The sequence below is a fragment of the Molothrus aeneus genome, chromosome 6, assembly GCF_037042795.1.
Source record: "Molothrus aeneus isolate 106 chromosome 6, BPBGC_Maene_1.0, whole genome shotgun sequence".
In the NCBI taxonomy this organism is placed as follows: Eukaryota; Metazoa; Chordata; class Aves; order Passeriformes; family Icteridae; genus Molothrus; species Molothrus aeneus.
This window is the reverse complement of record NC_089651.1, coordinates 15,927,249-15,952,685: the sequence shown is the minus strand read 5'-3', so window position 1 is coordinate 15,952,685 and position 25,437 is coordinate 15,927,249. Positions and strand designations below refer to the sequence as shown.

At 51.8% G+C, this 25,437-nt stretch overlaps 1 protein-coding gene across 1 annotated transcript; it reads right to left on the bottom strand.

Moving 5' to 3' along the window:
* Positions 1-6,405: 6,405 nt before the first annotated feature.
* IGF2 (insulin like growth factor 2) lies at positions 6,406-22,249 on the bottom strand. Its single transcript, XM_066552353.1, has 4 exons — positions 21,771-22,249; positions 14,040-14,202; positions 7,198-7,364; positions 6,406-6,749 (listed from the first exon to the last, which is right to left on the bottom strand). The coding sequence occupies exons 1-4, from the start codon at positions 21,873-21,875 to the stop codon at positions 6,507-6,509; spliced, it is 678 nt and encodes a 225-aa protein (XP_066408450.1). The 5' UTR covers positions 21,876-22,249; the 3' UTR covers positions 6,406-6,506.
* Positions 22,250-25,437: the final 3,188 nt, after the last annotated feature.

Sequence of the window (25,437 nt, the reverse complement as noted above, 5' to 3'; positions counted from 1 at the left end):
AGCAACAACGTCTTGGAAGATGAAGTCTTAATATTCTCTTAATTGCCTTCCTCCCTTTTCAGCTATGCCCCAGCTGCGAAGAAAACAAAGATTACCATTATCAGTGTGCCCTTCTGGCTTGAGACAGGACAGGACAATCAAGTATCCAAAATTCCTGTTCCTTGTGGGTTTTTTTTTTGTTTGTTTTTTGTTTTAAGTGAGGGGGGATAATGGGGAGAAATCTGTCCTAGAAGCTGCAGGGGTAAACACCATAGGTCTCTGTGCTACTCACATGGAGCTTAAGAAAAGTGTGCCCAAAATGCTGTCACCTTGGTGAAATGAAGGAGTTGGTTCCTCCATCCAGGGAGAGAAGACAGAATACAGGGCTGCCATTGGAATAGGTGTGATCATAGGTGGCTTCATCTGGTACTTAGGAAGTGGTTTCTCCCAGCCAGAAGTGATAAGCCACCATGGCCCTGCCAGTAGAGGTAATGAGACAAGAAACTTGGATGTTTTGGGGGAAGATGTCTATTAATAAATTATTTTTTTAAATAGTATTTGTTTGCAATGACATGCTTTGTAATAAGCTCCCTGGCTCTTGACTGCCTTTGTAAATCAGTTCCTTTCAAGTTTGACGCTGCTGAAGGATGTGGTTGTGTACAGAAGGAGCACGACCTTCACTTAAACAAACTGGTGAGAGGACAGGGAGGCAAGGAGACTGTCCCAGTACTTCTCCTATGGAAAGGCATACAAATACATTGTTTTACATTGTAATCATTGGTATCATTTCACCTCACGGACTTAAAATTGTGCACTATGCTCCTTCTAAAGCTGACCAGCAAATAAGCACAAACATGTTCAAGAACAAGATGCAAGAGCATTGAAAAGTCAGCAGAAGCTGAATTAATTCCTAGTAATTTTGAAAAGTGAAACAGGTATTTTACTGCTGCTGACAGGGTGCAAGTTCTGCCCTTACCTTGGCTGCTCTACCTGTGAGTTAGTCAGGTATTTGAATAGTGTCTTTTTCCATTTAAAACTGTGATAGGCTTAATACTTTCTGGTCAAAGCTGTGTGTCATGTTGCCCTTTGCAGAACACACACGAAGATGAATGTCCTCTGATCACTGTTGCATGCTGTGCCTGTCCTGAAAAACCCAACCCAGAGCTGCAAGCAGCCAGATGAAGACCAGAACAGCTCATTTTACATGTCAGGTTTGACCTCCCATGATGCCCAAGTCAAAAACCACCCTAGTTCAGAAATTTCCTGCCTTCAGGCTATTGCTGGTCCCTGAGCCAGAGCCTGGCAGGTTGGAAACGTCAGCTTTCAGTCTGCTGTTGGCAGGTACAAGAAGAAAGCAGGGAAAGAGGCTCTCGCAGGGCTCTCTGCAAACTCTGACATGATTTTAATGAGCAAGTGCATTCCTTGGGTCGTGCACAGCTGGGAGTGCAGCAGCAAAGCAGGCCAAGATTCCTGTGAGGACTTGTGCCTTTCCAGCAGGTTGAAGTTATGTCTGCCACTGCACACTGCCTGCTGGCAGACAGAGCATCCTTCAGCAACCCGGGGGAGGGAGAGCCAATGCTGGCACCTTGGTGGCAATGATAGACCCCTCCCAGGACATGGGATCTATTTATCTTTGAAAATAAGACTTTGTCTGCAGTGGAATTGCTCTGCTATCCCAGCCTTGGGGTCGTTTATGACTCACCTGCTCTTCAGAAAATAAATAAAGTGGAAAGCAGGGAAAGTCGTCAGCTGCCAGGAGATTGTTAGAAGTGCTTTGCTTTACTGATGCTGTGTTAGGAAAGAAAAGCACAAAAGATGCAGAAAGCATCTGAGTCTTGCCTACTGCTGAGTGCATTAAGTGAAATAATCCATGGTACAACAGTACCTTTATCAAGTCTCCTCACAGCCACGTAAAAAATCAGTGGGCAATTATAGATGCAACAAAGAAATCAGGTGATTTTAAAAAACAACAAACATGGGTTTTCCCCTTCACCTGGTGCAGGTAAGTCCTTCATTAGTGCAGCCAGGTACATTACTGAGACTTCTGAGAACAGGCAGGATTGAAGGGATGAAGCTGCTCTGAGACACAGAGGAACCAGTTTGGAGGCTCGGTCTATTGTGATGGCACTAGTACAACTCACTGAAAGCTAGGTGACAGCTCATCTGCATTCTGGATTAAAACAAACAAACAAACAAACAAACAAAACAAAACAAAAAACCCTAAGAAATAATGTAAAATGGGGAAGAAAAGGGAAAAGTATGATTGGTTAATGGTGTTTCTTTCTCCCGTGTTTCCAGACAAATCCAGAGACACTGATTTATATACCTTGAAAATACTGTGGCCACTTCCACACAGCAAGTTGGACCTTTCCTCTTTCCCAGTATCCCTCTGGCTATCACCTGGGAAAATGCCCTCCAAGGAGATGTTTTATGCAAAAAAAAAACCAAACATTTTCCCTTTGCTGCCTGCAGAGCTACATAATAATGCTGAGACCCAGGGGCCAGGGCTGGGGCTGGGCTAAGGTGCAGGGTTAGCCCTCCCAGTTGTTCCTGGGTCTCTAAGCAGCATCTAGGACTTCTCTGCTGAAACCATCCTTTGCCTCCCCACCCTCTTGCACATCAGCAGAGCAGTGGGTGGAGGTCCCTGGACCAGCTGGGCTGGACGTGGAGGTGCATTAAAGCTCAGACATGCCAGTTGTGCCTCCCCAGGGACCACTGCCCCTCGCTGCTGCAGCCATGCTCCTGCAATCCAGCAGCTCAGCACTCACAGCTGTGCCTGCACAGAGAGGCATCATTACAAAAACCAGCCCATCCATCGGAGAAAACATGGCAGGCTTGGGTTTGCTCTCAGGCCTGCTGTCTGAGATTCCCAGGCTAAGCCCATGACTTACCTGCCACCTGGACAAGAGCCTTTGCAGACAACAGAAGATACTTGAGACAAAGCAAAGGTCCGGTTTCATCCAGACTCCCACCCTCTGGCTAGGACAATGCTGAGGCAGTTTCTGCCTCTCCTTGCAAGTAAGGGCAGTCTTTAACAAGCCAAAAGGCAAGATGGCGCATTTTGAAATCTCTTGATATCCAAAGAAATTAGCTGCTGTGGTCTGGCCCCATGGAGACTCCTGATAGGATAAGGCAAAACAGAGGGTTTATGAAGAGCCGTGCTTGGAAACATCATCATCACCCTTAAGGTGCTTCCAGCTTTGTTGCTTTCCTTCATGGGGAATGCAGCAAGATATTTGGCTGAAGATTTTCTTGCTTTTTAATCAGCTCTAAACACCCCCCATGACAGTGCCTTACACAACAAAGAGCAGAAAAAGACCAAAGTTCCCAAAAGCAAAATTTCTATCAGTTACAACCAGAAGCCACAATGGAATCAGTCCTCACTCTTCATAGGGACACATTTGAATGTGAACAAAACCTGCACTGGGTCTTGGAACGTGGTCAGAAAGGCAGACACATCCTTTTTCCACCTGCAATAAGGTACATGGCCAGAGGAAGGCCTACATCTGTACAAAACTCTCCCTGACCAACCACAAAAATCCCAAAAGGAAAAAATGTGTGAAATTGTTGTTGTTGTTGTTTATTGCAATTTTTAAAAGAAACTGTGGGCACTGTTTTACCCACAATTGTTCTACTACCAAACTGGAACTGCAGTGTTCTACCTTGTATTTGCAGGGGTGCATGATGATTGTACGTGATAAAAAGCAGATCTTTGGGATTCCTAAAAATGTAAAGAGAAGCTGTATCTACCTCGAGAAACCAGAGAAGCTCCATCTACCAGGAGACCTAACCTAGACACGTTTCTTTGCTCTTTTTTGCCATCTTCACTTCCCATCCAGCTTTCAGGTCCCTGGGAACAACCCAAACTGGTAAAAGCTAAGCAAAGCCCAACAGCTGCTGGGAAACAACACCAGATCTCACCAGGAATCACTGGGCATTCACCTGGGGGATTCAGGTGGCATCTGCCGCAGGACTGAGGTTCCATGTTGTGTTTAAGGGCACCACATGCTCTATTGCAGTTTTGAGCTTGAAAAGAGGAGCTGCAGTGCACTCTGCTCCTCCACACGGAGTGGCTCTTGGTGTGGCCTGCTTCCCACCCAACTCTCACCCCAGGAGCAAAAGTAAATGAAAAGTAAATGAAAAGTAAAAGAAAAAGTCAGGCTTCATATTCTGGATGGATATTTATTTGCTTAACAGGTTTTCTTTTTTTTTTTTTAATTTTTTCTTTTTTGGTACAAAGCATCCAGGAAAGCTTTTACTTCTCTTTTTAAAAAATAAAAACTAAGTTTTTTTTAAAAAAAGACACATGAAAAGGAAAAAAAAAGTCAATTATTTGCAATTTCTCTGTTTTTATTCTGCCTTCCCATCCCACCCACTTCCCTTTCCCCCTCCCTAATTTGGACTGATTTTCATTCTTTTCCATATATATTTAATAAAATAAATAAAGGATTTTCTTTGTCGTGTATTGCAGTGCCATTTTTTTAAACAAAGGCTTCATGGCTCAACATTGCAAGGTAATAACAAACAAAAGGATTATACATTAAAATCCTCCCCCTCTCAAGACTCCCCTAGCCCTCCCCTCCAAACCACGAAATAGAATACAATTCAAGTAGTCTTTTTTTTTTTTATGTTTTAAATGTATGGATATATAAGACAAAGCAAGTACAGAACTGGTTAACAGAGTGTCCCCATTTTATTAGCAAGTGAGAGTATATTAGGGAGATGTAATTGATTCCCCCCCCTTTTACGGTTTCTAGACAGATAATATATATTATTTTAAACCCAACCTATTTTACAGCCCTCTGCCCACCTCTCAAACCCATCTGCTGACCGAGTCCCGAGGCAGAGCCTGGCCTTTCCCCATCCCGTGCAGCAGCCCCAGCCCTGCAGCCACCCCGGCACAGGGGCTGCCCTTCCTCCTGCACACCCTGGAGGGCAGCGAGGGGAGGAGGGCAGGGATGCCAGGGTCCGGCCGGAAGGACACAAAGGGCAAGAGAAGGAAAAGGAGATAGCAGGGCGTGGAACTACTCCTTCTGGAGGGGCTCGGTGTGAGGGCTGCCTGCCTGCCTGCTCGCTGGACCATCAGCACTGCAGCAAGGACAGGGAAGAGCAAGATTCCCCTCAGCTCAGGAAGCCAAGCTCCAGGGGGTCCAGGGGGTCTCCATGGCCAGGGGGTCCGTGCAGAAGCAGGGCCTTGAGTTCTAACTAGCAACACCTTCACCATTCAAAATAGTTTGTCTCCAGAACAGTTCCCTTTTAGTCTAAGTTGCGGTGGTTGTGTTGTTTTTGTTTCTTTTAAACAAAAAAAAGGATGCGTGTCGATGTATTCTGTGTGTGCGTGCATCTGTGTACATGAGTAACAGCCAACTAGCTCATATGGTCATGACCAAGCTATATTTCAGAAGAGAAAAGAAACACATTTATCACACTTTTCCTAAAACGAAAAGCTAAAATTTCAAGTTCAGTATTCGCTATCTTGTCCTTCCCTCCCCACCCTCCCTTGCTATTTCTGGGTTTTTTCCCTTCCAACTTACTTTAGCACCATAACACATTTTAAACATTACAATCCCTCTTCAGATACTACACAAAATGTCCCATAAAAATAGTGCTTTTTTGCCAAAAAAGTTATATAATATATTATATATATAAATCAACTAAATCCGTGGCAAATGTGCAATGCAGACGCCTCCTCCATTTAAAGTGAGCATCAGCTCACTTTTTTTCTTTTTTTCTTCTTTCCCCTTTCCTTTTCCTTCTCTCTTTCTTGCTTTCTCTCTCCTCTTCCTCTCTTTCTCCCGACATCGGTGATTTCAAAAAAGGTGCAAGTCGATTTGGAATCTTGTAATGAAGCACACACACAAAAACGCAGATGGGGGCTCCTCGGAACTTCTTCTCAGGTACGTTTTTCTTTTAAAGGTGCAAAAGAAAGGTATAAAAATAAGAAAAACCAAAAGAAAAAAAAAACCAAAAAAAGAAGAAAAAAAGTGGGGTGGGAATGAGGCAAAAAATCTTTATCCCTCAATGTTTCTCCCCGTTCTATTGTTTTTTTCACTTTATTGTCAAGAAAGACACGGAATGGACGCTTCGAGAGAAAAAAAAGATTAAAAAAAAGGATTTAACTTCATATCCTTTTTTCCTCTTGCTCTTTCTTTTGTCTTCTGGCGTTGGCACCGGGGATGTCACGCAGCACCCAGCAGCAAAAAAGTTCAAGTGCCAAACTGTCCCTTCGCAAGTACAGGTTTGGAAATACCGGGGGCGTGGGGAAACGAAACAGGTGTGGGAAACGAAAGAGCCCTCCCCCCCACCCCAAAGGGAAGATGCCGTGGGAGCGGTGCTGCTCGCCACCGCCGCCGCCATCCCCTCCTTGCTGTGACAGTTGTTTGGTTGGGGCCGGAGCGGCGTGAGGGTGCCCCGCCGTCCCGCTCCTCGGCTCAGCGGCCCTGGGGACGGAGGGGCTTGGGGGTCGGGAATCGCCAGTCCTCCCGCCCTTCCCCAGGAGATCAAAAATCGAGACAGCTGGTCAGGGTTCATTTCTGGGGGCCAGCCGTTTCCGGGGAGGCTCGTGCCGCGGGGGGCCTCTGGCTGGGCAGGGAGATGAGGGGACGGTGCAGTGCCTTGGCTTCCTCGGCCGCTTGCAGCCCCTCCGCCTGCCACCGGTACCGGCGAGCCCGCAGGATGTTGGGCGCGTCCCGCTGCCGCCGCTGGGAGCTCTTCTTCTGCCACACGTCGTACTTGGAGTACTTGCCGTGCGAGGGCTTCTGGAAGCTCTCCTGCAAGGAGAGGGACAGCAATATTAGCCTCCACTCAAGCCTGCCCGCTCTCCAGATGGGGATTCCCTTCTTGGACCTCCATCCCTCCCATGGAAATATTGCCTCATCCCTGGAAACAGTCACAGAAAGGTTGGACAGGGCTCTGAGCAACCTGATCCAGTAGATGCTTATTGCAGGGCGGTTGCACTAGATGACCTTTAAAGGTCACTTCCAATCCAAACCATGCTATGACTCTGTGACCCAGCCCACCTCTGGTTCCCCACCTTACTAAGAGCTGACTTTTGGCAGGCTGTTTGGCACGACTTGCCAATGGTGGCTGTCTCTCAAAAGCTCTGCAGAAACACAAGACCTTGCAGCTGGGGTTTGTTCTCTCCACCCACGGCCTTCCTGTCTTTTCTCTCTCTGTTTATTTCAGAGGAGGGCCACCATCCCTGCGCAGCCTCCTCACCTTGCTGAGTGCTGGCAGGCCCGCCAAAGAGGTGGCAGAGAGGTCACGCTCCGACTTGACGGATTTGGCGCAGTACGTTTCCAGCAGAGCCAGGTCGCAGCTCCGAAAGCAGCACTCCTCCACGATGCCCCGGTTGATCCGCCGGTTATTTCGTCCCACTGGCCTACCTGCAACAGCAGAGACCCTGGCATTAGCCACCAACCTGGGCTGGACCTCCTGTCCAATTCCTTGTAGGCATCCCTCCACCACCAGCCATCAGAGACTCCACATCCTTCAGACACAGCAGTGCTTCTCCCAGACCAGCTGACATGCACCCGCAAACCAGCCAAGTGTCATGTTAAGATTTCCCAGACAAATGCTACTGATGCCAACACGTGCCTCCAGCAGCAGTTTAAAGGCACTTTAAATGATGGGGGTTTATCTCCCTCCTCTATCTCTGGCACAGATGGCCTTCTCAGGCCCAGCTGAGGAGAGGAAGCTCAAGCCCAGCCTGACCGCCAGCGCCGTGCCGATTACTGCGACCGTCTCTGATGTTGATCCTGGCAAGCGAATTTTATTAGAAAGAAGCAGCACAGCGTTGTGGCTGCCAACCTCCCTCCGCCGGATCAACACTCAGGCAGGTGAAGCGAAGCAAGGCAGCTAAATTTTACCAGATGGGACAGCTCTGAGACAGCTGCAGAAAGAATACAGGCTCCCACACCCGCCAAGAATAGCTGTTAAACTTAAAATCTTTTAATAAGGGTTCCTCTCCCATTTCTGCCTGCAGAAGGATGCAAAAACCCATGTCTGGTGCAGCAATGACCAAGTGCATTTCATATCACTGCTTAATGATGGCCAAACTGCTCCAGAGGAAAAGCTTACATCAGTTTTGCCATGTTTCCTCCCCCTCTCAAAATAAAAGAGACGAGTAAAGTTGAATTTCTGATGCAAAGAAAATTTGCTTGGGACTTGGGGCTTCCAGAATGTAAACCAGACCTAAACAAAAGGATTTTCTCCATGCTTTTGCATGTAGCAGGTTATGCTCTTGTGCTGTTGTGGGGTTTGCAGCTAGGCTGCTGCACACTGCCGTGAGCACCTCCTCCCAGGGCAAGGTGCTCCGAGTAAAGGAAACAGAGGCCAGCAACAGTGGGGCTTGCAAACAGGATCTGGTACCACATCCCAGCCAGGAGATTTCTGGCAAAGGGAAAACTGAGAGCGAGTGGTGTGTAGCACAATGCCTAGCACTGCTCACTGTGGCATGCTGAGCCCTCACCTCCCAGCTGGCCTGCAGGAGCACACAGCACTGCCCACACCGGCCCTGTGCATGACCCATGATCCACACTTCTGCACTCCTGATGAAGCAGGCACTCAAGTCTTAGGCCTTGGTGAAGACCTAAGTCAAGCTTACATGGAGCTGACCACTTTCCCTGAAGGGTATCCCACCCTGGATGCCCACGCAAAGTTCCTCGGGACAAAGGCTGTAAAGCACAGTTCTCTATGCATACAGTGCAGGCCAACATGTGAGAAGCAGTCCCAGATGTGCAATACAGCTGTGCATGTGGGATGCAGTTCTGCATGTGGGTGCATTTAATGCAGCCCCACACGTGCAATGCAGACATGCATATTCAACACAGTTCTCCCTGCACAATGGAGCCCCCTGTGCACAATGCTGGCATGCAAAACACCATGAAAATACCTCGCTGCTGCCTCTGTAATAGCCTGGCAGCAGGGCACCTGCTCTCTGTTAAAATCAGTCGTGTTCCCATAGGCCAGGAGCCCTCTGGTCCATGCTGCTGTATTTCCAGCATGCTCAGAGGTTGCACAAACAAACACAGCATCAGTGTGCTGGTTGATGGGGCAGCTGACCCATACCATGAGACCTGCCTCTGGGAGTCACTTCAAATGCTTTCTTGTCCACATTCGTCCCCCTTGTGCCCCCACCTTGCTTTTCTTTTTCTCTAGAAGAACTTCAGGCATGACCTTTAACCAGCCCCACAGGGAGATGAGAAGGCTGGTTCTCCCTTGGCAAAGGTTCATTGAAGAGATCACTGTTAGGAGTTTAATTTTCTCTCTTGTGGTCAATAAACACTGGATTTGGCCCTTCCCTGAAAGGTAGGGCAGATGTGTTGGGTGCCCACAGCTCAAGTAGTGTCAGAGCAGGCAGCCTGGGTGGTGATGGCCAAAGGAGACAGGGACAGGAGCCAGCTTAGGGCCAGCTGCAAATATTCTTCTCTGTGCATGCAATGCCCAGTGAGATCCGTGGGAGAGGTGCACTCCAGCGATACCCCACACTGCACGTGGCCCCTGCTCAGGTCGTCCTAATCCCAGTGCCCAACTCAATCCATGGCAGGCTGCTGAAGCATTAAGCTGCTCCACAAAGGCATCCTGATATGGGCAGAAGGAGAGTTCAGAAGAGAAAGAGAAAAAATTAAAGTCACCCCCTCTCGCTAGCACATTCCCTAAGGGCTACATTCACACTCCCGCTGAACAGAAGGCTGCACAAGTGATGACACACATGGTTTGAGGAGAAGTTGAGGTTTTCAAAAAGGTTACATATCTCCTCTCAAAAACAGAAGTTTCCCACTTGCAGTTATGTGTTTGTTTGGAAAGAAGAGGGGAGGAGAAAAACAATGAGGAAAGCGGGACTACATTCACTGCTGTGCCTTCAAGGGCGATTTCTGGTGTTGGTACACAGGGGAAGATCACGTCAGCACGTGTTTGCAAATGCCAGGTGTGCCACCACCAGGGTGAGCTCCCAGCGGGGACCACCACACTGACACAGCTTCTTCCTCCCTGACTGCTGCCCCTGCCTGCCTCTCAGGTACATGTGTGGCCCCCAGCCCCAGTGTGCTGCTCTTTCTCTCCTGCACAAAGCTGCTGCAAGCCGTTCCCCTTGCCGGCACCACTGCCAGCTCCACCGTGACTCTCCGATGGGGCACGTTTCCATTACATAATTGTCCGTACGGACCTTGCCAAATGCCACTACAATCCTCCGGGGCAGAGTTACTTTAGGGAAAAAAAATAAGCAAACATAACAAACAGGAATTTAGTCTCAGAAAGTACCTGGAGAGAACAGGACATTGCTGGCTAACAGCAATATTGCTGCTGACCTGGATTGGGAAGAGCGTTTGTTCTGTAACACAATTTACACAGGGACTAAAGGTTGAATTTCCTGGCTTTTGCCCATGGGTGGCATCTCTCTGTACTGCCACTGCCAAACCCAGGGAGGGTTTTGCCACTCCATTCCTTGCCCACAGGGGAGAACTGCATGGGCAGCAGGCTGCGGCATTGCCGGGGCACGCGAGCCACTTCCCATCACAGCAACGACCTCCTCCTCCTCCTGAGGAAACTTGCTTCCTCTTGGCCTTCAATGAATGGTCAGGCTCCCCTTCTCCCAAAACTGTGCTTCACCAAAACCTTCTACAGCGCTGCTGCTGAGGGGACAAGCCCTGAGATGCAAAGTCCTGTGATGCAAAGCCCGGTAGTGTGAAGCCCTCCAGCTGCCTGGGGTTATTCCTGCCTAGGTACAGGCTCTCCTGACAGGGCATCCCAGAAGTGGCACAAAGCCAAACCCGTTCCTGGGAAAACCCAGAGGCCACGTACCTGCAGCTCAGCTAGGCCACTGTGACAGAGGAGGCACAGTGCCCACGGCCATGGGGGACAGGAGGGTCCCTTCCCTAGCATGAGCACCCCACTGCTCCTGGCTCCCCACCCTCACCAAACAGATGCTGTGGGGAGGGGTGCACGGTGCTGGTGCCACCCTGGCTGGGTCCCCTCTCCTCCGGTCAATCAGGCGGTCAGCCGAGTGGAAGGGGACTTTGGGTGTAAACAGTCCCCGTGCCCCTGTCGCAGGAATGTTGGGAGCAACAAGGGGGCCTTTGTGCAGCACCAGGCCCCGTCCCAGTGCCCCCGGCCTGGCCCTCCCCCACCCCGGCACCGCACTTTCCCCCCTGCTTTTTCCTAGTATTATTCGGAGGAGCGGCGGGTGCGCAAGAATGTGCCCCGTCAGCACAAGCGGCTGCAAAGAGCTAAATTCTTATCAGCTGTTGGAAAGGAGGAAACAGGAGCTGTTGTTTACAGAGAAGTCGGCCGCCTCTCCCCCTGCAGCCCCTTCTCCCTCCCTGCCAGAGCTGCATGACAGCAACTTCAGGGCTGAGGCTTCCTCTCGGCCTGCCCTGCTTTTCACTCCAGGCTGGACTCAGCATCCCTCCGTGGGCTGCGCTGCTGTCCCTGGGTGGCTGCTGGGGAGCAGGGGTACCAACCCTGCCACAGTGCCATGGCACAAAGCCACCACCTTGACAGCAGCTGCGGCCAAGCCAAAAGACTTAAAAGTCACTGAGAGGAAGCATCACCAGTGCAGAGCAAAGCGTGCTCAGATTCAGCTCTAGCTTGCCCATGCATGCCTGGGGTAGATACAGAGCTGGCATCACCATTTCCACCATGTCCCAAGGCTAGGTAACCTCAGTGCTGCCGGCCCTGCCCCTGTTAGTGCAGCTCTTCTGCAGCCCCAGCTCTTGGAGGCAGCTTCAGCATTCTCAGCCCCAAGCACCTGCCAGCCGTGGTGCCTCCCAGGACACCATCTGTGCCTGCATCCCCCTTGCACTGATGCAAGATCACTGTATCTCACAGCCAGCTTCCCTAGCAAAGTGCTCTCTTGCATGAATGCAGAGCATCACAAGTTCTTAAATAATTGCTTCAGAAAAAAAAGCAATAATGGATTTTCGTACAATTTTTGGTTTTTTCAGTATTACCAGCCTGTCCAGCAAGCTAGCCCCCAGGTATGCACAGGACGAGGCTCCCCAAGTCATTTATTTCCTGTGTGAACAGCTGCTTTAGCACAGGCTGCTCATCAGGTCACACATCCCAAGCTGTGAGGTGCTCAATGCAAACCCAGGCTCAGTTTTAAGATGAACATGGTCAGAAATAATTGCTTAGAGAGGGAAAAATTATGTGAAATGGGGGTGTCCAAAACCTTCATCAAGTAGAGGCATTGCCCAAATGTCTTCAGCCTTGCATGGCACAGGCTGGTCAGATCCTGAAAGGGTTAAAATATTGGACTATGTTTCACCCCCAGTACCTGGGCTCACCAGAAATATTCAAAAAGGTAAAGACAGGAGGGGACAAAAAGAAATAATGTAAGAACCCCCTTGCAAGCACCCGACTGGCCACTTGGCACCAAGAGACTTGTCTGCCTTCAAAAGTGTTTTTATTTTGGCCTGGGCAGCTGGGTTATTTGAGGTGAAAGGAGGTCAGTTTGACCTTAAAACAAAAGCCCCATTCCCTTTCATCCCCAGAGAGAGGGAGGAGGGAAGAGAAAGCAGGGAGGGAGACAGATGCTCCCCTACATATAGAGGGAGAGGAAGAGCTGTGAGAGCAGGAAGGCACTTGCCTCCTTGCCGTGCCGGTAAGAGAAGGGGAGATGAAGAGAGGAAGGGCAGCTGCCATGCAAACCCTCACTGCTTGGCTCCATCACAGTGAGGAAGTGCACCCAGAGCACCCCAAAAGCACCACCTGCCCGCAGCACCCAGGAAGCCATGAGAAGATCCTGCTGCTCAGCTGGGATGGGGCAGGGGCATTGCCCCCAGAGAGCTGCAAAGCTACCTGCAGCCTTACCCTCTGCCCAAAACTGAAGCTGAAGCCCTTTCCAACCTGAATACTGCTTTGGCTGGGTGTGGGATCCCTGCACCTCTCTCTACCCAACATCAGCAGGCAGCAGGAGACAAGTCTAGTAAAGCATCCAGGTTGGGAAGGGACATCCAGGTTAGAAAAGGACATCCAAAGTCGTTCCTAACTTTGCAGCACCCCATTGCTCCCTGCACAATCAGATTGGAGGGAGGCTGGTGCTCAAATCTACTCTTCCAAAAAAACACCCTGTTTACTTGAAAGTGACTTTTTAATTCATTTTCCCAAGGCAGAGACAAGACTGCCAAAAGCACCATATGCAGCTAGTATCTCCTTTCTCTTCCCCTCCATTTGGCTTTGCATCTTTCCTGTAGACAGTCACCCTGTGGCTCAGTCCTCAGTGGGGAGCAAGACAGTGTCTTCCCACTCCCAAGCAGAGCAGGACACCGAAACACCAAAACAAGGTTATTACACTCGAAGCACCTCTGCTCATAGATTACTGAGCATCCATTGTCACTGGTTTACTTCTCATCCTCCCTGTTTACCAGGTAATCCATTGAAATGCCAATGGTCCAAAGACCCAAAGCATCCTGGTGGAAAGCCCACTGCAATCAGCTGGTCTGAAGCCATCTGCACGCTGCACACAGCAGCAGTGCTGCATTTTTTTTTTGCATTAGCTGCCCTGCAAAGGGGTAAGACACCACTCTTCAGCAGCAACTTCACCAGTGGTAGCTGAGGAGTCACAAAACTTTGTCACGAAGTTTTGGGACCAGCCAAGAAGGTGCTGCTATACCCAGGCAAAGCCTGCTTGGGAGGGGAGAGTGCTCAGCTTCCTGCCTGCTGTCAGGATGCAACGCTTAGGCAGCAAAGCTTCAAAATAAACCAGGGCCCAAACTCAGCAGAGCGCTGGCTGCAAACACCCTCGCTATTGTAAAGATTTTCCCTTTTTCCCTGGTGAACCAGTCACATATGGTTCCCCAGAGTCATTCAACTATCCTGAGCATTATATGTGGGACCCAGCTTCCCCATGGTACCAGACAGTCCCCAAAACCAGTGCCAAGTGGATGCCTGTCACCCCGCCCCGACCGTGTCCATTTTCTTGCTCCTCTCCTGGCCTGCTGCCATATACAAGGAAATCCCAAAAAGCATCAGGCTGGGAAACCCCTCCTTTCCCTCCCGGCCCAGCTCTGCTGAGCCAAGGTGTGGGCTGGGGGCAGCCTGCTGTAGTGCCCAGCACTTACTGAAGTAGAAGCCCCTGTCCCCGCAGACGAACTGCAGCGTGTCCACCAGCTCCCCGCCGCACAGGGTCTCCGCCGTGCCGTAGGCGGCCGCCGAGTCCAGCGCGTAGGCCAGGAAGGCCAGGAGCAGCAGCAGCATCCGCCTGGCTGCGCACATCCTCGGCACCTGGGGACAGAGGCACAGCGTTAGCACCGCGGGACAGACCCCCCCTGCCACCTCCCCTGCCCGCAGCACACCGAGGGGATGCCCAGCCATGCCGGGATGCTGCTGCTGCTGCTGCTGCTGCTGCAGGGAAGGAGCGGCAGCGCTGCGACAGCCGCTGGCTGGGGTGAGGCCAGCTCCCTGCGCTCGGCCGCCGGGCAGCAGCGCCAGACAGACAAGGTTTGCATTGAGGCGGGTTTTCCATTGGAAAATCCCACTTCAGCCTACCTCTGAAAGGCTTTTATTTCCCCTGCTCTTTCAACGGCATGATTTTTTTTTTTTAAATTTTTCCCCCCTTTTAAAAGGGAATTTATTCAAATTATTATTAGTAGGTGTTGTTTTTTCCTCTTCTGATGACAGGTTTTCATGCCCTGTCTGAAAACATGTCCGTGCAAAGCGAAATCAAGTGAAGCTTCAACCTGTCCTAGAGCTGCTTTTGAGGAAAGCTGGGAAGAAGAGCTTTCATCCCAGGCATGTGAGAGAGATGAGGCTCAAGCAATCAAGAGGCTGATTGCACAAGCTGTGTTTGCTGATGAGTTGGTACTGAGAAGACATCCCTCAGGAATAGTGTGGTCCCATGGGAAACACACCTGAGGCATCACTAGGGAGGGTAAAGGCAGTGTCAGACAGTGCAGAGCACTAAAAAGGAAACTCCCTGGATATTTGCTAACCAGCCCAAAGACTCAGCTCCAGCAAACAGCTTTACCTCCGTGTCAGCCTCTGCAGGTGTAAAGCAAGGGTGCTATCGCCCCACTGAATGGGGCAAAACCCATGAATGGCTCCAGGCATTATAGTACCTCAGTGATGAGCCTCACAGTACGCATGCAGCCAAAGAACACTGAGTTTTGACCAGACAGGTAAGCTCAAAATGAAGAGATGCACATCAAAATAGCAGACGGTGGGTGGCAACCCTAATCTCAAGCAGAGCATCCTCTCTCCTTGCTAATATTCAACCAAGACACTAGATCTCACATCCAGCTTTCATCACCATAGCATCTGAGCAGCTCGAGAATAATATCAGTTAATGAATATTACCTCACCCCCCCGGGATGCTCGGAGATGGAGCCGAAGCCCAGGATAGATTAAATGACTCGCCCAAGGTCACAGGGGAAGTCTGCAGCGCAGCCAGGAAATTAGCCCAGGTCCCCCGAGGCCCCACTACGGTCCTGCCAGCAATAAAGACACCCTTGCTCCCGAATTTTTAGTAGCACGTAGCTCAAATTGTCACCGCTAGAAATGCATCATGCTTACAAGTCATGAGCTCTGCTGAGCAGCGGGAGGACAGCGATCAGCAGCAGGAAAAGCCAAAGCAGAGGTTTCAAGGTCTGGGTGGGCTGTGGGGGACGTTCCTCCTGCTTGAGTTTTGATGACCATAGTATTGCTCAGCCTGTGCTGACAGAGATCAGCAAGACTGGCAGAAGCCCTCCAAAGCTCTGGACAAGAGAGGCAGCAGCCCTGGGAACAAACTGGTCTCAAATCAGCAAGTGATGGGACCAGGACCAGCTTTTCCAGTAGCAATGGTCCCTTCAGCACACTGCAGGGACTTTGTTCTGTATTACAGTAGGAGCAGAGGGATGACACCAGGCTCTGACACCATGCTGCCAAGCTGCAGTGTTTTACCACCAGCACCTTTTCACCTCATTTATTTTTTTATCAAGTGGCCCACAGTTGTTTATTGGGCCTTTCCAACATGAACACAACATCACTTTCACTGCTGGAGTCATGCCCCTGGTGCTGCAACGTCAGGAGCCAGATCTCCAGCTGACAACAGACCAACCACCCTGTTCCTGTCCCTTTTTCAGCCCTTTTTTTTTATGTGCAGATCCCAATTGCTGGTGTCTCCAGGTCTCAGGTAGTGCCAGTCATTGCTGGGGTGACAGATTTGCCACCAGCCAGTGTTGCCATCAAAGGCACTCATATGGGATTTCAGGACAGCCACATGTTCCCATATCCCCAGTTGGGCTCATGCTGGCTGTGGGCACTGGCTGTGGCTAATGAGCAGGCTGCATGCTGGCCTCCTCAAGCCAGAGCCAGACCCGACATGAAGGGGTTGATTGGTGGCACAGGTGACAAACACCATTTTTCTTCCACATTCAGTGTAAAGAAAAGGGTGAGATGCTCTGAAGCAAGGGGAGACTGAGATTTTGTCAGCAGATGATATTTGATGCTGAGGAGACCTGATACCTTCTGTGGAAAAACACTTGTGCTCCTCAGAAAATACCTGCTCCTGCACAAGCTGCACTGCAAGCCCCTGGCAGCCTTCCCTGCCTCTACTGCAAGCTCCTTCCAGGTGCCCACAATACCCCATAACTCTGGCCAGGAAACACCCCTGAAGCAGCAGGAACAGGGAAAGCCCCAGTGCTGTCATCCAGAGCACGGCTAACATGGAAGCGTAATGTGGAAATCAACCAAGTCCACCTTTGCCCAGGCACCAGCCACCAGCCCTTCCCTCTGCTGTCACCTTGGCGTCTGCCTGCTCCTTCCAGTAGCTGTGTAATGAGAAACCAGGCAGCAAAGCAAAGAACATCTTTATTTACTACCCAGTGCTGCAGTTTCCCTCCACCTTGATGCAACCCAACTCAACTCTGCAAGCCCTCCCTTCTCCCTTTGGCCCTACTGACTCTGCAAATAAAAGCCCCCAGACTTCACACAAAGGCTACAGAGGCTCCCAGGGTGCCATCACTCGCTCAACATCTCCCAGTAGCCTTTCAGCTGATCCTTCCCTCCCTCACAAGCAGGGATGAGCAGACCCATGCAGGATAGCTTGCACCCACCTTGCCATGGCTGCCAGAGCAGGTGCTGCTCATCCCAAAGGAGGGTGTCATGGCACAGCTGGGTACCTGCAGCCCAGACCTGGCTGGTACAAGCACCATGCCAGCTGCACCAGTGGCAGGAACTGAATGGCTGCTCAGCATGATGAGTCTAAGCCCTGTGAATAACTCCAAGGCTTCATTCTCCACTGGAAACATGAGACAGCACAGCTTTTGGTTTTGGGTCCCAAGCATTAGGACAGGCATGGTCTCCTCAGCTGTTGAACAGGAGCAAATTCACACCACTGGTTGAAGAACCTTCCTATTTTACTAGAAAGCCTCTCTTACATGAAATGGAACAGGAATAAGGCAGCAGAAGGGAAGTGGGACACTTTGCTAAAGGACAAGGTCCTGTCTCTGCTAGAAGAGAGGCTACAGCTACCACTGTCCCATTCTTGCCAAAGCAGGTTCAACCAGCCATGCTGACTGCTACTGCTCTTTGTATGCCCAGGTAGAGCTCAAAGGCTTTGGGATGAAGTGGGATGGCAGCATGAGATGTGCCAGATGCCCAACAACCTGAGCACCAAATTCCTCCCCAGGAGGGCTTGGAGCCCACAGTGTGCAAGAGGGCGATGCAAGAGGAATCTCTTGGTTGCACAGGTGACCTGGACCACCCTGGGAATCATACCTGAAGCTCCTCTGAGTAACTCACATCTGAAGTAGCATGATCAGAGCAGAACAAGCTCAGACAAGGTATCAGCACACACTGCTGGCCTCTCCCTCTCTGGAGAGGGTCTGCTTTGCTCTCCATCCCTCATGTCCCTCTCATCCCCAGCACCACACACAAAGCCAGTTTGACACTGCAACCAGTTCAGCTGCAGGCTGCCATGTGCAGGATGTTCCTACCTTGGAACTCCTGTGTATTCCTGCCTTGTGGCACTGCACCCACAGCCAGGGACGCCCAAACACCTCTTGGCAGCCCCCTGCCAGCAGAGAGGGTTCTGTCTGAGTGGCTGTGATGTGCTGGGAGTGAGCCCGAGGGCAGGTCTGCAGTGGAGTCACCCTCCCACCCGAGACTGTTAAAGGATTTTGTCAGGATCTGCTGCTGAATCAGCTGGATCGACAGTTTCTGTCCAGCTGCTGGGGAGTTGGGGGCCAAGAGGCCACAATGTGCTAAAAGGCCCAGTTGCCAAGTCTCAGAGTACAGCTCAGGCATCCCTTGCATCCAGGCTTGTGCTGAGCAAACCAAACCATGATGCCTCTTGGGCAACAAATATCTCCCCAAAAACAGAGACAAAACCTCATGTCTGACCTAATTCCTTCTTCAGTCTGGCCTTCATTGCAATTTAATATGAACAGAACAACGTAGGAGGGAATTGACAGATGGCCCAGTCTGTAAAATTTGGATTTGGACAGCGAAAAGAAAAAACAAAAATCTTGCTTCTTTGTGGAGCAGTGCAGCGTTTAAAAGGGAGCACAGCAAAAGAAAAGTCATCAGCCCAAACCCAGTGGCACATGTCAGAGGGGAAAACCCCAGTTTGCACATCCCAGCATCCCTCACACTCCACCCCTTCAAAAAAAAAAAAAAATAAAAAGGGCAGACTGATGTTTTGCTAGTCTGATGACTGCCTGTGAGAGATGCTGAACATCTGCCTCTCTGCATTACTCCTCTCCATGGCCAGCCCCAGGAGAGTGGGGAGCTGAGCTGGTTCTGAGCATGGCAACCCCAAAGGAGCAGGATGTGGGCATGTGCCAACCTCTCAAGGGCCAAGAGAACGCCACCCCTGCTCATGGGGCAGCCCAACCTGGCACAGGGTGCTGGGCCATGATGCCCCAAGGTGCCAAGGAGCAAAGGCATAGTGCAAGCCAGTGTGAGAGGCAGGTGCCTTGGCAGCTGAAACCACCCAGGAGCCACATCTTGGGCAGAGGCACAGGGATGAGGTGCCTAGCAATACCTGAAGCCAGAGGAATCGCCTCATGCTGTGCCACAGAAGAGCCTCTCTCTCTTCATCTGAAACAGAAAGGAGACTTCCAACCACCCACAGCTTGGAAGAAGCAAGCTTCAAAACACAAAACTTTTGACCACTGAGTTGTCAGGCTAATAAAAACTACTCAGGAGGACCAGGGGTTTTGCCGTTTAGCTCAGGCTTGAAAAAAATAAAATACCTTCTGATTCTTGGCACCTGGCTTGCATGACATTCATATGGCTGAGGCTGGCAATGCTGCTGCTATTTTTAGCCCTCACTTTTTTGTCTTCACTGCTCATCCCCATCAGCAGCCCACCCCAGCCCACACCAGAGGGGGGTCACCTTTCTGCCTTCCACCCTGTGAGCCTGGAGAGGCACCTGCCTCCTCTGCCTGTGGGGCAGGGAAATGCTGCCTGCACCCCATGCCTATATGTGCTGCAGGAGAGCTACTGTGCCTGTGGAAAAATCAAGCTGAAAAAGGTGAATGGGGTATTCAGTACCATTTACTCACCCCACTGGGGAGTAAGAGTGTATTGCATAAATTTTGGTTTGCAGCCCAGAAATATTTGATTTATTGTATTTAAAAAAAAAAAAAAAAAGGAAATGCAATCTTGCTTAACTCTTCTAAATACAGCTGGCAGGACCCAGTGAAGGGATTTAAGTCTGTTTTAGTAGCCTCACTTAACTCCTTTCTTTATTGTTCCTCTCTCCTTTCTGCATTCCCTTCCAAAACCTGGAGTATATCAGGGAAAGTTAACAGCAAGTTAAGCTGTTAAATCGGGAACTGTGGTGACTGGAGTCTACTGGCAAATGATATTCCCACAACACGTTGAACTTGCTTTATGTCTTGGCAGAGCAACTTTAACCCCTTCAGAGCCGGGCTGTAGCGCCAAGGCAGACTTCCTCCCCTGGTGCCCCCCACCTCTCGTGACCCCTCTCACAAGCATGCCGAGGGAGGCCGATATCGCTTTCCCTGCTAAGACACTCATCAGCTTTTAAAAGCAAAGACAATCCAAAGAAGGATCGGAGAGGTCAGCCCCAGGACACGAGCTGGGAGAGGGTGGGCCACTTACAGTGCTCGTATGCACTGCTGGAAACGCACCAACTCCTCGGTCCCTCTAAAAATAAGACCTCACCTGCTGTGTTTGCTTTATTTAAAAAAAGAAAAGTGCAGAAATGCTTTTCTCTGGTGCTCCGTGAGACAAGCTGGGCTCATGCTGAAGCCTATAGGAATCGAGGGGAAGACACACACTGACAACTCTGGGTTGACTGGTCAGAGCAGCAGCCCTCCAGCCAGGCTGAAAAAAAGATCACCTGTCAGAAAGAGCACTGGGACACACACGCAGACACATTTTGGCTCTCAAATTTCATGCAGCAGTGGGAGGGGACCTGCGGTGTCAAATCTTTTATCCCTTAATGAATTTTCACAGGAGCTGGGATAGCCCCTTTGAAAGGTTGAGTGAACTTGTGTGGGTGTCAACAACACGGAACAAGATTTACAGCTCTGACCCATTCACCCCCACCAAAATTGTCAAGTTGGGTCCAAAACAGCACAGTGGAAGTCAAATCAGAAGTGTCAGTCAGTTTTATACCTCCAGATGTCCTTAGCACAAAGTCATCCTTAACAAAACCCCACGACCCAGGCTCCTCAACTCCACTCTAAATCAAGGCAAGAGGAGGAATAAAAATCCCAGCACATTGAACCCTGCAAAGTAAAAGGGAAAAAAAAAAAAAAAGCCTCCCACATACACACACAATCTGACAATAAACAAACCCAAAGAAAAACATGCCTCAGTCTCCCAGGCACATCCCAGCATTTGAAAGAAAACTACAAATTTTGTATAGGAAGCCTGGGTTGAAAGCAGAGGCTCTCCCGAGGTGTCTTGTTTAAAACCACCCACACAAACCTTGTTTTTACACTTGATTGCTCCACACCACCCTAGCGAGACCTGGCGTATCAGCAACCCTGCTGAAGCACCCTTGGCAGGAGGGGAGGCAGCCACATCTGCTGGTACAGTTACGCTAAATCCGAGTTCCCTCATGTGCCCCAATTCCCTACTGCTCAACAGAGTGCCAAAACCTTTCCAAGTTGCGCTCTTAAAACAATTACTGTAGGGAAAAGCAACTGGGAAGGAAGAAGAAAAAAAAAATATTTAAAAAATCACAGAAAGTCGAAGGCTGCACGCCAACCATTAACTCTCACTCCATTTTGGCTTCGCTTTCTTGTTTTTCCTCGCTGTATTTTTATCCCTCCCGAGACCAAACACACCGCAGTGTTTTGCAGAAGAGAGTTTAATCATCTCGCCGGTCTCCGGAGCCGGGGCCCCGCCGGTGCCCTCCCCGCGCGTCTCCCGCTGCCGCAGCCGCCCCGCGCGGAGGGAGCTCCGCGGGCAGCGGGGGCCGCGCAGCGCTCGCTGCGTGACCTCGCATAGCCCCGGCCCGGCCCCCGCACGGCCGCGCCGCCGCCCCCGCCGCTGCCTCCTCCCCACGCGGGACCGCGCCGGCACGGCCCCGCCGGCAGCATCGCGGCGGGCAGCATCGCGGCGGGCGGGCGGGAGGGACCCCGGGATACCCGCGCACCCACCGCAGCGGGGCCGCCCCGCCGCCCGCGCCTGGCCCGGCGCTCGGGGTCCCTCTAGTGACACGCGTGGGGACGGCGCGGCTCTGCCCGGCGCGGCTCTGCCCGGCGCGGCTCTGCCCGGCGCGGTCGGGATGGCTCAGCGGTGCCCGGGCGGCGCGGCGCGGCTCTGCCCGGCACGGCGCGGGCAATCCCACCGTGCCCTGCCCGCGGAGGGCAGCGCGGAGCGGCGCTTACCTGGGCACTGCCGCTGCTGCTCTCAACTTCTTGCGGCGGCGGCGGGCCGGGGAGGAAGGCGGGCTGCCGGCAGCGCTCATCCGTGTGTGCCCCGGCGCTTGACATGCTGCTCTCCTGCCCTGGCAGCGATCGCGGCTTTGGCTTGCCTTCCCCGCGCCCTGGCACGTTCTCCTCGCCTTGCCTTTTTGGTATGTCAAGTCCCTGCTGGATTTTGTCTGAAGGATGTTATTTTGTTACGATCAGGTATTCTGTTATTCTAGAGAAAGCGCTCCCTCGCTCTTTCTTTTCCTCTCCTTTTTCTTTTTCTTTTTTTTCTGGGTTGTTTTTCGCCCCCTTTTTTTTCCTTTTTTTTTTTTTTTCTTCCCTTCTCTTTCTCTCCTGCTTTGGCTGCTCCTTGGGTGGCTCTCACTTTTGCGTTTACTGAGTGCGTCCCTTTGGTCGGTGCGAAGGGGCCGGCTGCCTCGCTGCCCGCTGCTACCGGCTGCTGCCCCACGAGCGAGGAGACAAGCAGGGCGCTCCGGCTTTTATACCTTTTATACCCCCCCAATGGGCATGCTCTCCCGGCGAGCACCAGCCCGGCCACGCAGCCAATAATGTTGCAGAGCGGTCTAACCCCCTCTCTTCCCTCCCTCCCTTCCTTTCTTCCCTCCTTCTCCCTCGTAACCCTCCGGAGTCCAGCTCGGGAGGGAAGAGGGGACAGAAAGTTTTTGCCGCACGGTTTCTTTGCGTGCCGCTACCCGGGATGGGAGCTTTGCCCCTTCTGCCGGCCCCGGGTGCGAGGGGTGCTCCGCGCATCCGCGGCCGCCCCGCAGGTGAAGGGAAGAGCTGTGGATCCGCACCCCCAGCCCCTGTCCAAAATACCGGGGGGCACCCCTTGAGCGCCCCTCGCTGCGAGGCGGGGAGCCCCGAGTCCCGGCGGCGTGGGAGAGAGGAGATGGCCCCGTCCGTCCTCTCTCGGGTGCCCCTCTGGGTGCACACGGGCACAGGTGTCGGCGCCGGCCGCCGAAGGGCTCGGAGGAGCTGCCGGCAATGGCACGGGCATTGCCGCCCGGCCGCCGTGCCTGCCCCGCCGCGGGCAGCGAGCCCCCGCGGCCACCCCTGCGTGTGCGTGCGGGCAGCATGGGCGCTGCCCCTCGCTCCCGGACCCTGCACCTCGCAGGGCACCCTCCCGCCGCGGTCCCCGCTGGCTGGGTCGCCTGTGCTTCCCGCCGGCTGCTGCAGGCGAGCAGTGCCGGCCCTGAGCCGAAGGGACTTTTCCCAGGCTGTGCCGAGCGTGTGCAGCAGCGCGGGCAGAAGGCGCTCCCGAGGCTCCGCGCCGCTGCACGGCGGGCACACCGGGCTGCATCGGCTCCCGAAGATCTGCCTTCCGAGGGGAAGGAACCCCAACCCCGCTGGCTTTCAAAGGCAGCCCCCAGGCAGCCTCCGCTGCCCCGGAGGGTGCCCCTCTGCAGGGACACGCGTATCAGGCTGCGCCGCAGGCGCGCACCCTCTTTGGAGCGGAGAGGAGCGGGGCTACCTGAGACCTGAGCGGCAGGTTGGCCCACCTCAGGTAGCGCTTGCCATAGCTAGTGCTGCGAAAGGGCAAGGATGCAGCAGTCCTCACCCCAGCATGAAATAAAAGCCCACCCCCCCCTTTTTTTTTTTTCAAGTTTGTACTTTATTTTTCCCTCCAAAGATCGGAGGTTTGCTTCATCTCTCAGCAGTCGGGATTGCCCTAAACGTGCCCAAGAAAACGTGAGCAGGATATTATCCTTTCTCACTAGGCTTTGGGCATCCCTTCCTTTGCTCCCGAGCATCCTTGTGTTTGCTGTGCTGTTCTCTGGGATGTGTCCCTGCGCATCCCACCCAGGAGTCCCGGTGTCAGGGCTCTAGGCTACAACCGAAACATCGGCACATCTGGGAGGTGCTGAGGAAGCAGTTCCGTGCACATCAGACTCAACCACGGGCATCAATTCTCAGCTCCTACGCTGATATTTAAAAATGTAAAGGAGTGACCTGGCCGTCAACGAGACTGAGCATCTGCCGGCGTGTGCCAGGGCTCCAGATTTCTCCTTACCTTGGGCTTTTGGAGCTTCTCCTAGATGCCCAGGACTTAGTAAATCCGAGTTGTGGGTCCACGCAAACTGCTCAGCAGAGGTGGTCTTAACAAAGAGCAAGCCACCTTTTCCTCCCTGCAAAAGCAGAACCCATCAAAGGAAAGGACCCAACCTTGGCAGGGGGGTCAGCAGGGCTGTAAGCTACTGTTAATAGCTGAAGGAGCCCCGCTCCCTTCCCCCAGCTCACCACAAGGACCTCCTGAGAGTAGACAAAAGAAAGCTTGGAGGGTTAATCTCCCTGAGAAAAACAAGTGATTTTCCAGTAAACAACTGCAATAGCAAACAATGGGGGTGAAAAATAGCGATCATAAAAAAGTCGATTTGGAGGAAGAGACGACCCAGTAAGAGAGGTGTCCTTTGGCTGGGGGAAAAACACGGCAGCAGTTTGATGAAGATTCAGCAGTAGCAGCCACAGCAAAATAAACCCCACAAGTTGCCACTGGATCTACTTGTGTTTGTGCCTTTTGATCTTTTAATTGCTTCTTAGTTATCCTTCAGTGCAAATAAATAGTGCATTGTGTCAAGAAAGAGGAGGGGGGCGGGGAAGGGAAGAAAGAGACACAAAAGAAAGAGCTGTCTCCCAGAAGAGAAAAGGAACAGGTTCTTTCCCCCCACCTTTAAAGGAGTGAATATATCTGTATTGGGGGGGAGGAAGGGGATAGGATTAGAAATCAAAGCGAAATTGGAGAGAAGCACATTAAGCCTCGGGCATCCTTACAGTAGGAAGGAAAGAGTGAGGTGGTAGAACCCTCGGGGAGTTTATTCGGTGAGTTATGAGAGGATCCACGAGTGTAATATTGTTAAAGGTCAGCCGAAACCTAATTTAAACTAGGGATGTGTGACCTCCGCCCTTCATTTAATACAGTCATAAGGAACATTACACTGCAGATAGCTGGAACAATAGCTGCCTCCACCCCAAACTCCAGCCCTTGGCATTGCCTGCGAGGAGGGCCGGCAAGGGGGAGCAGGAGAAGGACCAATAAAGCCAAGGACGCAGCAAACCTGGAGGCAGGGAGGCAGAAAGAGAGAGATAGGAAGGCCTCTAGAGCACAGCACTGACCACCAAAGGTCTTGCAAAATCCCAGGAAGCATTTTGGTTTGAAAGTGGATGGGGCTGCAGCAAAGCATCACCTGAAAACGTTGAAAGTACAGTAAAAATAAACCACTGCCTCTTGCATTTGTCTGACCTATGTGGTCATCGGTGCAGCTCAGGAGAGAAATTACAGTTGTGGGTTCCCATTAAATTTTCAAGGAGCGAGGACAGTGTTCACAAAGCAAAGTCAACCAAAGTGAGCTGAAACTAAGTGAAGCTAAAGACGGAGCTGAAATAAAAGCAATATCTGCAAGGTGCCCTGGAATGATGTTAGGGACTCAGAGGGGATGTCAGGGACTCAGAGGGGACAGCCCTGCTGCAGCAGCAGCTCGGCAGCGCTGGGGCAGACTGCAAAGCCTCCTGGCGGCACTGCCCATCTGAGCTGATCAAAGCGTCTCCTGGGTGGCCACCAACACGTGGCGATGGGCCGGAAAGCTTTCCGGGGAAAGGGGGAAAAACCGGAAAGCTTGGGCCAGCC